Below are 13,875 nucleotides of genomic sequence, written 5' to 3' on the forward strand. Positions count from 1 at the left end.
CGGCTATCAGTGAATTCACTCTGTTTTGAGTTAAAAACACAAACTTGACAGAAGCTAAATTGAAATGTCTGCTTGTTTCCTCCAGGCGCGCAGACTCCTGAGACAGCTGAAATATCAGAAGAGGTGTGAAGAGGCAGTGACCACCATCACAGCCTTCTGGCACGGCACCCAGGTACTGATGCATTTAAGTGCAGAGGGATATCAGAGAATGATTTATTTACCATCGCCCTGGCTTTATTCATTAATGCTACTAAAAAGAGACCTGACAGCTGTTTTCCTTTAGTCCTACTTCTTTTGCTCCTCACACAACGCCCACTTCTCTTTTTTTTTTTCTCTCCTTCATTCATCTTCAACTTTCCTCTCTCGATTCTTTTCTCCTCCCGTCCTCAACCTGTCTTACCCTAACACACCGCCGCATCCCAACAGGCACGGATGGAACTGAGACGTCTAAAACAAGAAGCGCGGAATAAACACGCTGTGACAGTAATTTGGGCGTACTGGCAGGGAACCAAGGTATTTCCATCCAGCCGTAGTTTGTCGCTGTCCCAGCTGTCCCAGCTGTCTCGCCATCCCCATGTTGGTCTTCCATGTCCCGTCCGTCCCATCCCATTCTCAACATGAAACTGTCTTATAGAGTAGCAGCCCTGGTCAGAGCCACAGCCCTGATTAATGGACCATACTACTGGTTCTTTTGGGGTTTTCTATGTTGTACGTGTTGCATGTAGGATTGTCTTGAACGTTCCCCAACTAACATGTTTAACTCATTATACTGAACCTCACTCAGATTCATGGTTTTAAGCGTGTGTGTCTTTGGTTTAGTCTCTATCCAGTGTGGTATTCTGAATGAGCCCCACCTCTTCTATAAACTAATAATTACTCCAGCCATATGTTGCCAACCTTCCTTACTCTGTGGTATTTATTGTAGCTCATGCTGTGAGCTCACGCCTCCTTTTTAATATACTGATATGCTGACACTCAACATAGAATTATGACGCTATAATGGTGCAAACATTTATACCTTGGTAAGCCTCAGTGTGCAGGCATACAGCGTACTAGTATCTTATCAGCATTCACTAAACTTTGCCCTGTTACCTTGTAAGATATCCAATAAGTTATTAATTGATATTATATTCCAAGGTCTCACAACGTGTAAGATTCAACCAGCCAGACTCATTGTCGGCTTAAGCTTGATCTTTGCTGTGTGTGAACTTTGTTTCTTGGCAAACATGAAGGCTTCCTGGAGGTCAACAAATTTATGACATTATAGATAGTCCATAATCCTTACTCATCATTTGTTGTTATATGTTACTCAGTGTTGATCATTCGCCGAGTTGCAAACCATGTGCGAAAACCCATTGTTGAGAGTGTCCCTCCCGTTCGTCGTCATTGTTTCCTCTCCGTGCCTTTCACGCCCACTCTGTGCCTCTCCTCGGACAATTAAGTTTTGATTGTCGCTGAAATTAACTTCATCCCCAACTGCCGCCGCTTTTCATCAGGCCCGGAGAGAGCTGCGTCAGCTGAAGGAGGAGGCGAGGAATAAACATGCCGTATCGGTCATTTGGGCCGGCTGGCAGGGCACCAAGGTATTTGGGGAAGCCTGTTGACTTGAATCGCCGTGACTCTCCGACTTGCCGCCTCCATCCGCCCTCCACTCCCCATTCCAGAAAAGGAAAACAACCTTAACTAATCCATCAGTCCACTCCATTACCACACACCCTCTCACACCCAGACTACCAGCTGCTGAAGTGCAAATGGGAGTCATCAAAGACACATGGTCATTTTGCTAGTATTAGTTAATGGTTACACAGGGAAACCCCATTCTATAGAGGATACAGGCACATGTTGACATACGTCAGGGATACGACATGTCTTATTCTGGGTGTGTTTTCAGCTTTTTAGTCTGAGGACCATGCTTCACCACTGCATGCTGCCTGCTCTCTCTGCACGACTTCTTCTTCTTGAGTACATACATTGCAATGCTGTTTGTCTAGTTTTTTCCTTTTTTTTTTTAGATGGAACTGCCTGAGTAGTGACTTTAAGTTTTCTGCTGTTACTAGAAAGCACCAACTTTTCTTTTTCCTTCCAGAGATTTCCCTGATAAGTTTTCATATGACCCTACAGTTTCACATCTGTATCTGGACGCTGGAGCAGTAGAGCTGCACTGTTACACTCTCTCCATAGTCACACAGGCCTTGTGTGCTGTGTGTGTGTGTGTGTGTGTGTGTGTGTGTGTGTGTGTGGAGTGAGTGTGTGTGTGTTTTTAACATTGTGGACCTCAGGCAAATCGGCGTCCGCCTCTTCCTCCTCTCATCTTCTCCTGCTTCATTTGTTCCCGCTCTCTTTCTCCTCCCGCTCACCCCCCCTGAACAGGCTCGCAGGGAGCTCAGGAGACTGAAGGAAGAGGCCAGGCGTAAGCACGCTGTCGCTGTGATTTGGGCCTACTGGCAGGGACTCAAGGTACCTACCAGCCCCACGGCGCAGCCATCACCAAGCCCACCACGTACTCGACACCCCGACCCTCCTCATCTCACTCGACTGTCACTGCTGTCGTCTTCTAGAAGCCAGTCTCTGCCTAGAACTGTTACCACGCTCTGTCCATATGTCTAGCGTTATTCCAAATAGTTTCTAGCAAGGATTAATCTCATAGCTATTAAGTCATTTTGTGGTAATTAGGTCAAAAATGAGCTTTTGTTACAAATAAAATAAGTATTTCCAGCACTAAAGAACACCACAATTGACACTGACAAAGAAGAAAATCCAGTGTAGAATAACATATCATTTCTACAAAGGTTGACACAGATTTTTGCTATTTGGAATAATTACATCAGTTTATTTTCTGTTTTTTTTTTATGTTTCTATTTGTGAGGCCCAGATTATTAACTTTACCCAAAAAATAATAATGTGATCTGAAATGGTAATTTTAACACTCCCAGTTATTGTGATTTTCTAAATGTTAGTAGTTTTGGTTGCATCTGCAAAGGTTTTCAGACTTCTAACACTACTCCAGTACTGTGGAGATGAACGAGATTTTATTTAAGGTGCCAAACACACTGAAAAGTTTCGATCGGAAACAATGCAACAAGGCCAAGATTAGAAACCAGAGCTCTCATATCAACAGTTTTAACCACCACTATTTGGCTGGAAATGGAAAAAAAAATAAAGTGTTTAGGGATGCAATTTAGCAGTTTTTAGTTTACACTTTAAATGATGAATAAATGCTATTTTCCCCTCTATGGAGCGTAACAGTGTCTGACTCACATGGCAGAGTCTGTTTCTGTGATCTGTTTTTTTTTTCCTTAATATCTTCATCTGCATCTGTTCAACTAACCCCTAAACCAGCATTGTCCCGTCTGTGTCCAGCAGTGTTTGTTTTATTTGTCATTTCTTTCTCACCAGGTGTGTGTCCTAGTTTTTGGCGACTGTCTGTTACGTGTTCTGTCCGCACGCAGTCGTTTGTTACAGCGTTAATCTTTTTCATCATGTTAATTGACCACCTTACGCCTTGCAACGCACGGCGCACTTGTTTACAACTCAATTTGTGCAATTAAGGTCAACATGAAGGTTGTTTGTCATAACCGCCGTTGCCTTTCCAGTAATTAATCTGGAGCAATCGTTGTAATTTTGATTAATTCCAACAGATTGGGGTTTACTTTGTCCGTTCCAGCTCTCACTGTTTGTGACTAACCAAATGTCTGTTATTTGAATGTGCTGTTTATGTTACGCTGTCATCCCCCTGTCATTGTGATTCTTTTGTTTCCGGCTGCATATCAAACCAAAAAGGAGGCAAGAAGTGATTGACGGTTTATTTATTTATTTATTTTTGTGCTGTAACAGGTACGCAGAGAGTACAGAAAATACTTCAGGGCAAATGCAGGCAAGAAGATCTATGACTTTACCATCCAGAGGATTGTAAGTTGGACTTGAATATTTGCTCTTTGTCATTTTTTTTAATGTATAATGTTACATAAGACTGAATTTCTTTGTCTGTGTCCAGATGCAGAAATACTTCCTGGGCCTGAAGAGCTCCATGCCCTCCATGTCACCCATTGATAAGAAGTGGCCTGCCAGGCCTTACCTCTTCCTGGAAGGAGTCCACACAGAGCTCCGGAGAATCTTCCATCTCTGGAGGGTAGGTCACAGACGGCCATCACATTCAGCCGTATTTAATTCTGCTTTCATTTTTTAAACTGTCAAAGTGCTGCACACCTCATAGGCAGGAGCATAGTTTAACAAACGTGTTAGTGTTTGACTTATTTCAAACCCTGGCGACAATGATTCTGTCAGTTATTAATCTACTATATACAGAGAGCGAGATAAGATACAGAATGCAATAGAAATCCAAAAATAGAAGTGATGGGATAGGTAGCACCAAAATATTTCACAATTATTTACTAAAGTTTGAACTTTTCTTCTCTTTGCGTTTAGTGTAAGAAATACAGGGGCAAGTTCACGGAGGAGAAGAAGACGGTGTATGAGGAGAAGCTGGAGGCAAGTGAGCTCTTCAAGGATAAAAAGGCTCTCTACCCAAGCAGGTATTCACAGATATTCCAGATAGTCCGATGATCTTTGCGTCACACCATAAGCACATCCTTTTTGATAAGCTCATTAGTGAATCCTGTAATGTAGACGTAAAAAGCATCAAACATCTTGTGTTGGGTGTGTTGTGACTGTCTTTTGCTCGGCCTTTTGTCTCAGCGTGGGTCAGCCTTTCAAAGGAGACTACCTGGAGATCCGCAAAAACCCCAAGTATCAGAAACTCAAAAGCGCTGTGGAGGACAAGGTGCTGCTGGCTGACGTGGTCAACAAGATCAACAGGGCTAATGGCAAGGTAGGAAATATCACATGCACTACAGCACATACTCTCCATTTACTGGCTGAAAAACACCAAATGTAACCTGTAATTACATTTTACCTTGTGTGGTTGAGAGATTTAACCCACAATGCACAAAACTGTTAAGTTGTTCTGATGTGTATTTCACCTGGCTGCACAAAACCCACAGATGTATTTTGACATCTTAACAGCTGCCACATTTTTTGTTCCAGCCGGTAACAGACAGTTCTGGACAAGTGTATTATGTTTAACTTTTGGCCTTGTCCCAGTTTCAAGCTCAAAGTGTCACTTAAAAAATGCATCTAAAAAACAATCTTGGTCTGTGTACCGTATTTTCCGGACTATAAGGCGCACCCGAATATAAGCCGCACCAGCTAAATTTTGGGGAAACTACAGATTGTGCCATATAAGCCGCACCCGACTATAAACCGCACCCGACTATAAACCGCTGGTGTTTTAATGTTTAATTACCGTAAGGGTTTCTTCTACCACGGAGGGGATTGTCGGGACAGAAATGACTGTTTGGAAACGCAAAGCGTCCCATTTATTTACATTTGACAAACATAAATCTTTCGATCAAACAAACAAACAATCAATCAATCGATCAAACTTTCACATCTTTGACATTACAAACAGCATTCGTGCAGTGCACAAATAATACAACGGTGCGCTCCTAGCGCACTTCCTGCAGTGGCAATAACGTTAAATGGCTAAATTTAATTTGTTTGTAAAAGTGCTTGCCTGTAACACGGCAGCAAAAGTGCAGTAACCCGGCTGCTCAACAAAATAACCAGCATCTTTTTCGAAAACAGCCAACACAGCAGTAAAGGTGCAGTAACGCGGCCGTTTACTGTATCACAATAACCAGTTTACTATACCAGAAAAGTCAGTTCTTAATCCTCGTGTCATCGTCTATGACATGATAGTGCGCCCCTGGTGACCGTTAGCTGTAAAAATCCATCCGCCGTTGTATAAGCCGCAGGGTCCAAAGCAAGTGACAAAAGTAGCGGTTTATAGTCCAGAATTTACGGTAGGCCTACTTGTTTTGTTTTTTATGCATCTGAGCTGGTGACAGCTATTGCCAGAGGTATTATGTTTTCAGTTTGCCCATCTGTACGTGCATCCATCTATCCCATTCTTGTGAATGTGACTTCTCAGGAGCTCCTTCAGGCAATTTCTGTAAATTTTGTGCTCTCTTGGACTCAGGAAGGAACTTATTAGATTTTGCTGCTCAAAGGTTGCTGCGTCCTCGCATATTTTTTCACATAACTCAATAATTCATACCCCTATTTGGACAAATATCTAATACAATAAAATTATGGATAATGACATTTTATATCCGGAAAGATCACAGGTTAGCTTCACTGTGACATCTTAATGTTCTGCAATACACTTTTATTAAATTCCTTTCCAATCTCCACTACATATATCAGGAGTGTGGACAGACTTGGCAGAGATATACAGCTTTCCTGACTATTATTCTGTTTTCTCATAATAATTTTGGCATGCTGGTCAATGTTAAAATGACACTACTGATGTCTGCAGGGTACGGCTCGGATCTTCCTGCTGACTAAGAAGAATTTCGTTCTGGCCGACCAGAAAACGGGCCAGGTGAAGGCCAGCGTCCCTCTGCCTGAACTCCACAGCGTGTCGGTCAGCACGCAGAGTGACTGCTTCTTTGCTCTTCGACTCAAAGAGGTGAGGAGGTATAGTTTAATTAGAACTGTCTGTCTGGTCTGCTTTGTCACATCCAAATTTATTACAGGCATTTAGGTGGTATTGATCTCAGCCAGAAGCAGCCAGAATGTTGAACTCTTTCTGTTCTAAGTTCCTGCTGAGACATAAATTAAAGATCTATGATTATAGATTCATTGTTGTTTTCTCATCAGGGTTCAGCTTCAGCTGTAAAAGGAGACTTCCTACTCAGCAGCGAGCGTCTGATTGAAATCATCACTAAGCTCCACCGCATTGGAGCCAGGGCTGCAGACAGGGAGCAGATCAACATCGACATCTCAGACGAGTAAGAACAAAATTGGCTTACTCCGGTCAAAGCCTTCCTACCTGCATGATGTTCTATGACGTGTCTAATGGTCTCTCTGCGTGGCAGGTTCCTGGTGCAGTTTAAGCAGGACAAAGTCTGCGTGAAGTTCATCCAGGGGAGCCCGAGGAACGGCAACAGCGCGTCCTGCAAGCGCAAGAACAACCGGCTGCTGGAGGTGTCGGTGCCCACGAAGCCATAGAGCAGTGCCCCCTCTCTGCCTTCACTGCTGTTCACCGATGCTCAGTGTGTGGGTGACTTAAAAAAATAAATAAATAAAACACCAAACCACCACCCACTCCAAAACTCTGAACTGTGGAAAATGTGCAGTAATTTGGCTTGTTATGTTTTTTTCCTCCAATCTCTTCTTATCAGATTTACCATGGCACCATTATAGCTGTAATCACGTGCCACTTTTTTTTGGCAGAGAAAGCCCAAATCACCTGGGTTGCATGCCACAGAAATTTGGTCAAATGTTTTACCGGTGTTCTGTAAACCTTCGGTAAAGAGTTGAAGAGTTGGTGCACAAGAGACTTGTGTGTACCCCTGGTGATGATTACGATGATTGTTGTGCCTATGTGGTAAAAATCAGTCTTTAAAGAGAGCATCGCTGTAAGAACTGCGGTGACAACTGGTCTAGACTCATTTGCTGTTTAGGAGATCTGACTTTTTAAGGAGATGGCTTAAACTTTGAGGTGAACCTTGTGTCCGATTTTGCTCTCTGACAAACTTGAACACTGCACTTGCTTTCACCTCTGTGTAACAAAAAGAGGATGACCTGAAAATGAATTTGATTGTATGTTATATTATTTTCTCTATACTGTTCTTTTTTTTTTTTTTCTTCTCAGAATGAAAGCACAGCAGGCGGTTGAGAAGTCAAATGTAATTTCCTAGATTCTTGTAAAACCATTCTCCATTGTCTCCATTCCTATGTGCCATAGAACAGGTCCCGTGACTTGTCATGTGTCGGTGTACAAAATACAGAACCATACAGGGGATTGATCCCGTTCATTTACCGTTGTTGTTAATATCAATGCCAAAAAGACTTTGGGATATAGGGACTATATCAACCTGTGGAGGCAATTTGTCTCGACACCGCTGCACGTGATCAGTTGCCACTTTCTTTACATAGTAGTTTCTTATGATTTCCAAGCATTATTCCATTTCCGGAGAGTCTTTGCAATCTAAATCCATATAATAGAATGCCTTGTATTGTATGGATTTAAACAAAAAAAACAAACAAACAATTACATAGGACTGACATGGCAGTCGTAGTGAAATGACCCAATCACAGGAAACTAAGGTACCCAATTCCATAAAATCTTCACCAGATTCAAAGCTTTCCTTGGCACAAAGTGAAACCCTATTAAGTGATATTTTGTGTGCAATAAGTAAAAGGTTCTCTCTTTCCTTCAAAAACAGTAGTGCGAATCCATAGTGGCTCCCCTCCCTTGTGCCATAAGCTGTACATAGGCTGTATAGGCTGTAGCCCCGGCACGGACAAAGGGTCGTTTAGTATCCTCATTTTAATTGCTGTGTTTGTAAAATAGCCGTCTTTTTTGCCACTGCAGCTTCAGTTATTGTAGTGCACTCTGATCCAACTTGTATTTTTCAAGGGGAAAGACCAAATATGAAGCGTACGCGAAGAACCTGACTAGTTTTTAACTTTAACAACTTTGCAGAAATCATTCGGTGTTGATATATTTACAGAAACAAGACACATTTGAGTATCAAAAGAGCAAAAAGTGCGATATTTTCCGGCATGTTGACTATAATGTTATGTATTTGGGTATACTGATAGAGGATTTTGTACTCTTGGTGACTGTGTGAGGGAATAACCAAACTTGGTGTAATCATGTTTTGCAATCTTGGGTATCTCGGTTTGTAAGTTGATTCGTAACTTTTTTTTAATGTCACACGCAACACAGGGATTTGATCAGTTGTTGTCCTCCGCATGGGAACGATCGAGCCGAGTGCCACTTTTGATGTATTTTCTTCCAGGGCTGCACTGTTTGTGTGCAGTTTTGCTACGGTAACCTGTTCCTCCCCACTTTCTCTCTCTTCTCTCTGTTTTGTATTTGAACAGTGGCTAGAGCTGCAAAACGATGTCTGCATTCTTGTGTGCCTAATGTGAGCCTGTGCTAAGAGACGGAACATGGACGTGTTTCAGTAGAACTTTGTGTCATTTACAAGTAATCTTTTTTTAAATTAAACAAAAATCAGTAATAAATAAATAAATGTTGTTATCCTGGGCTTGTGTGACATTCTTTGCAGTCTCACTTTTCTGCAAATCAACACAAATGCACATGACCCTAAATAACGAAGGGTGCACAATAATTCAAGGCATGCTTTACTGGGTTTCTGTTACTGAACAGTCTTCAAGTTCCCTACATTGTGGAAGCAGTTAAAATCAGTCATTAGTACAACACACTATTAAATCTCACATTCCTTCAAAGGGGCCTTGTTTGTTGTTTATCAGCAGCATCTTTTAGGGGTTAGTAGCATTGGGGCTGGACGGCCAAGCCTTGTAGTCGAGCAGCTGGCCAGATGTTTTCCATCACATCTGGAGAGAGCTGTCCTAGGGTTAAATTCCGCGGCTTTGGGAGAACTGCCGGCAACAGGTCTCCAGGGAGCAGCCCTCAGATTGAACACAGAGTGGTAAAAATAGCATACCATTTTGGGCTGCCCAGTACCCGGTTCCCACCACTCTGCAGGCTGGGAAAGGAAGGCGGAGCCTCGGCCTCCCAGTGGAGATTTCACCCTCGGCGGGATTGCAAAGGAACCGGACAGTGCTCAGGCCCATCTCCTGGAAAAGTCTGTGGGTTTCAAACGGTGATGGAGATGAAGCCAGCACAACAAGAAGACTGTTTCACAGAGTAGGCTCTGGAGACGCGAGGCCCATTTGGTTATAACAGAGAATTCACAGAGAAATATGGAGTGTAATACATTTTGCATCATGTACCTGATAACGACAAACACTAAATTGCATTTATTATTTTTTAAAATTATGCCAGCTACTTCAATTTTGTGTTTGTAAGACGTTGTCATGACATAATGAGATACTATCGGGAGAGTGGGAGCAAATTATTTGTGAGATTAGATGTCCTCTGGCGACATCCTGTGGATTTCAGGTGACACAACGGCACAGGAGACAAAGACATTGGAGGAGGAAGAGATGTGAGGGCTTTTTACTTAAACCCCAATGAATTATCAGACATTAAAAAAATGTATTACAACCTTTGAGTAGTAATTTATGATGAAGTTGTGTACTTTTAGCTTATGTTTAGTTCTCTTTGAACCACATGGACGTTGCCATTTTTGTGTTGCTGTCCCATGGTGCAATTTTGTTAGACATGATATCAAAGAAAACACATACATTTAATTTTAATAACGCATACATGGACTGCTGACTAAACCTGACACTGATCATTTAAAAAAAAAAAAAAGAAAAATTCTATAATGCTTCTTTTAAATATTGAGTGAATTAATGAATGAAAACTGAAATAATACTGATAGTATTAAATTTTGCTGCTGAAATTTGAAATGGATGCATCTCAATCAATTCTCATACATTGACCAGGCAGAAGGTGGAGCCAGTGAATAAATGGATGACATGGGGGGGGGCATCCTGCTCAAAATGTTGGCGACTGGCAACTAAGCCTGCAAAGCAAAGATACTTAGTGCAAGTATGAAATTTACTTGACAAAAAAAGATGATCGCACCCCCCTTCTCTGGTCTGTCTGGAGTCCCATTATGTTTCTGTCTGTGCTAAGACTCTTACATAGCACAAACATGCACTGTCAGATTCATCAACACCTCCTCGTTCTGTTGCCTGTGTTTTCACACACCTGTTTCCGACACACACACGCACATAATGAATCCTCTTTTGTTCTTTGTGAAATCATCCTTGAAAATGGTCATTGGTTAGTCACAAGTGAAGTCTCTCTCCCACTCTACAACTTGCACACAGCAACCATAAGATAAGATGAGATAAGATAAGATAAGATAAGATAAGATGAGATAAGATGAAATAAGATGAGATAAGATGAGATAAGATAAGATAAAATAATCCTTTATTTATTCACCCTACAGTGGGTACATTTGCAGTGTTGCAGCAGCATACAGTTTAAGGACAGTGCACATAAGTCAACAACACTTTAACAAAAGTGTATTGCAGAATATTAAACTGTCACAGTGAAGCTAACCCTCCATTTTTTGGATTTAAAATGCCATCCTCCGTCATTTTATTAGATATTGATTCAAGTTTGGGAATGAATTATTGAGTTATAAGATAAGATAATCTTTAATTTACCCCGCTGTGGGAAAATGTGCAGTGTTGCAGCAGCATATGGCTTAAGGACAATGCACACAGGAGAAAGAAAGGTAAACATTAAATATCAAATTAAATTCAACAGTAGTTCTACGCATGTGAGTCTATTGGGAGCAGGCTTGGTTGTATAGCCTGAACGTCATTGTCTGGGGATGAAAGTCCTGTTTCAGTGTTTACTTGATGGAAGGAGTCAAGATAAAGGGGGGGCCTGGAGGAATGTGGATACTCCAGATAATGGCTTGTGCCCTTTTCCTGCGCCTTTGTAGTATAGATTTCTTCAAAGTGTGGTCGATTTCACCTTATACCCCAATTCAGACACACACAAGCAGAAAGAAACAGAGCTTGTAAAGTCCTGCACATACCATCTGTGGATAAATCATTTTGGATCTTGTGATGTTTTCCTCTATCTAATGTTGAGGTCTTGTGCCTCTGAATTCAAACAGCGCTTGATGCAGCTGGCACTTCTGCCCCCTAACCAACCAGAATATGGGAAACACATTTGTGCAGCTGTGCAGTACAGACACTAGGGGCCAGTCAAATCCAATTTCTGAAGCCAACATTAACTTTCCTTATGGATCACCACTTTATCCAGAAGTGAGTGTGCAGGCTGGATACGGACATGCAGGTTACTAAGAAATCTTTATCAGCTGTAACTATCACATTTCATCCTTCATGATGCAATGATTAAAAATGGATGTTAAAACAACAATGACGCACTCAAAGAGCAAAACTAGCCAAATGAGGGTCACAGATTCTTGCTAAATGCATGTTAGCCTGAACTAGGTAAAATGTTCTACCCTGGAGGTTTCTGAACTGGGACCAGATTTCATGTTACAGAAACTCAACGAGTGCTACTACTCAAAGTTTGCTGAGCCTGGCACATTCGCAGAAATAGTTCTACTAGGACTTTAAAGGCAGTTTTCAGAAGCAATTGCTTTAAATCAGTGTCACTACTGACACATTATTATACCGATATTTGCTGTATAATTTATAATTTTGGCTAGGTGGAAGTGAAAATATAAACTTTCTCTAGACTTTTCAGTATTCCACCCATGTTAAATAGACTGCCTGGCCAAAACAAAAGTTGCCACCTGGATTTAACTAAGCAAATAGGTACAAGCCTCCTATTGAATAATTACTGCATCATTTCTTAAACAACCACGTCTAAAGACACATCCTGTGGTCTTGGAAAAGATGTTAGTCTGTTTGAGAAGGGTCAAATCATTGGTATGCATCAAGCAGAGAAAACATCTAAGGAGATTGCAGAAACTATTAAAATTGGGTTAAGAACTGTGCAACGCATTATTAAAAACTGGAAGGATAGTGGGGAACCATCGTCTTTGAGAAAGAAATGTGCTTAGAAAAAAATCCTGATTGATCATGATCGCTGATCACTTAAACGTTTGGTGAAATGAAATCAAAGAAAAACAACAGTAGAACTCAGAGCTATGTTTGATAGTGATAGTAAGAGCACGTGCAATGCGAAGGGAACTCAAGGGATTGGGGCTGAACAGCTGTATAGCCTTAAGAAAACTACTAATCAGTGAGGCTAACCTCTAAAAAAGGCTTCAGTTTGCTAGGGAGCATAAAGATTGGACTCTGGAGCAATGGAAGAAGGTCATGTCATCTGATGGGGCAGTGCTATGATCTGGGGTTGCTGCAGTTGCTCAGGTCTAGGTTCAGCAACATTATGTGCTCGAAGAATGAGGTCAGCTGACTACCTGAATATACTGAATGACCAGGTTATTCCATCAATAGATTTTTTCTTCCCTGATGGCACGGGCATATTCCAAGATGACAATGCCAGGATTCATAGGGCTCGAATTGTGAAAGAGGGGTTCAGGGAGCGTGAGACATAATTTTCACACACGGATTGACCACCACAGAGTCCAACGAAACACTGGATGGAAATAAATCTTGTGACACTGTAGAAGCTTATCGAAACCATGCGACAGTGAATGTGTGCTGTAATCAAAGGTAAAAGCGGTCCAACGAATATAGTGTGTGACTTTTTTTTGGGTGGTGACTTTTTTTTTGGCCAGGCATTGTATCTCTGGTGCCAAAGGTAAACAGCTGTTCATTTCAGGGGATATTTTTTGAGGAAAATATATAAAAAAACAGACTAGGGCTTATGTGTAAGGGATGATGCACATTTGCCAAAGAGGTCCTGGTCTGACAGAACGTCATTTTTGGCCTTTTGACAGTCCTTTGAAAATGAATCGTCAAGGTATAACTTTCAGTATGGTTATTATGTTTGCTGGTGATGTCACATTATCTCAGAGAGTAAAGAACAGATACATTAGATAGATGAATTGTTTACCATTTCCTGCACGGTACATTTTAGTGCATTTTACACTCCGAAAAGAGGCGTATATGATGGCCGATGGTGTTTGACAAGCTTCTCTGCAAACAAAAGCAATGGGCTCCTTTTTCAAGTAGGATCATATCACTTCCTCCTAGGTGCAATAGCGCAAACACATAACAACAGATAGCGACTAATTTGATCAGCATAGTCACCAAGTAGCCCCAAAATAAACCACATAAAATAAAACCCAGGAAGCTACCATTTTTATGCCCCTGGACTATTAACATGGGCTTTTCCAAGACCCGGATTTACTGCCCCTGAGAGTCAATAAGATCAAAGTTCAGTGTGAACTAATAAATCTCTAAATTTAA

At 41.5% G+C, this 13,875-nt stretch overlaps 1 protein-coding gene across 3 annotated transcripts in view; it reads left to right on the forward strand.

Annotated features, from left to right (window-relative positions):
* myo1b (myosin IB) overlaps window positions 1–9,186 on the forward strand; it is a 58,995-nt gene extending 49,809 nt beyond the window's left edge. The window contains exons 22-32 of one of the 3 annotated variants that reach the window (XM_084544654.1): window positions 86–172; window positions 427–513; window positions 1,497–1,583; window positions 2,371–2,457; window positions 3,835–3,909; window positions 3,995–4,129; window positions 4,426–4,532; window positions 4,696–4,828; window positions 6,377–6,529; window positions 6,721–6,851; window positions 6,939–9,186. In XM_084544654.1, coding sequence (XP_084400780.1) covers window positions 86–172; window positions 427–513; window positions 1,497–1,583; window positions 2,371–2,457; window positions 3,835–3,909; window positions 3,995–4,129; window positions 4,426–4,532; window positions 4,696–4,828; window positions 6,377–6,529; window positions 6,721–6,851; window positions 6,939–7,071 — 1,215 coding nt within the window. In that variant the 3' untranslated portion in view covers window positions 7,072–9,186. The remainder of the gene's footprint in view (window positions 1–85; window positions 173–426; window positions 514–1,496; window positions 1,584–2,370; window positions 2,458–3,834; window positions 3,910–3,994; window positions 4,130–4,425; window positions 4,533–4,695; window positions 4,829–6,376; window positions 6,530–6,720; window positions 6,852–6,938) is intronic. The other 2 variants (XM_084544655.1, XM_084544656.1) reach the window with 2 other exon arrangements.
* The last annotated feature ends 4,689 nt before the right edge of the window (window positions 9,187–13,875 follow it).

Source organism: Chelon labrosus (genome assembly GCF_963514085.1).
Source record: "Chelon labrosus genome assembly, chromosome: 5".
NCBI classification, from domain to species: domain Eukaryota; kingdom Metazoa; phylum Chordata; class Actinopteri; order Mugiliformes; family Mugilidae; genus Chelon; species Chelon labrosus.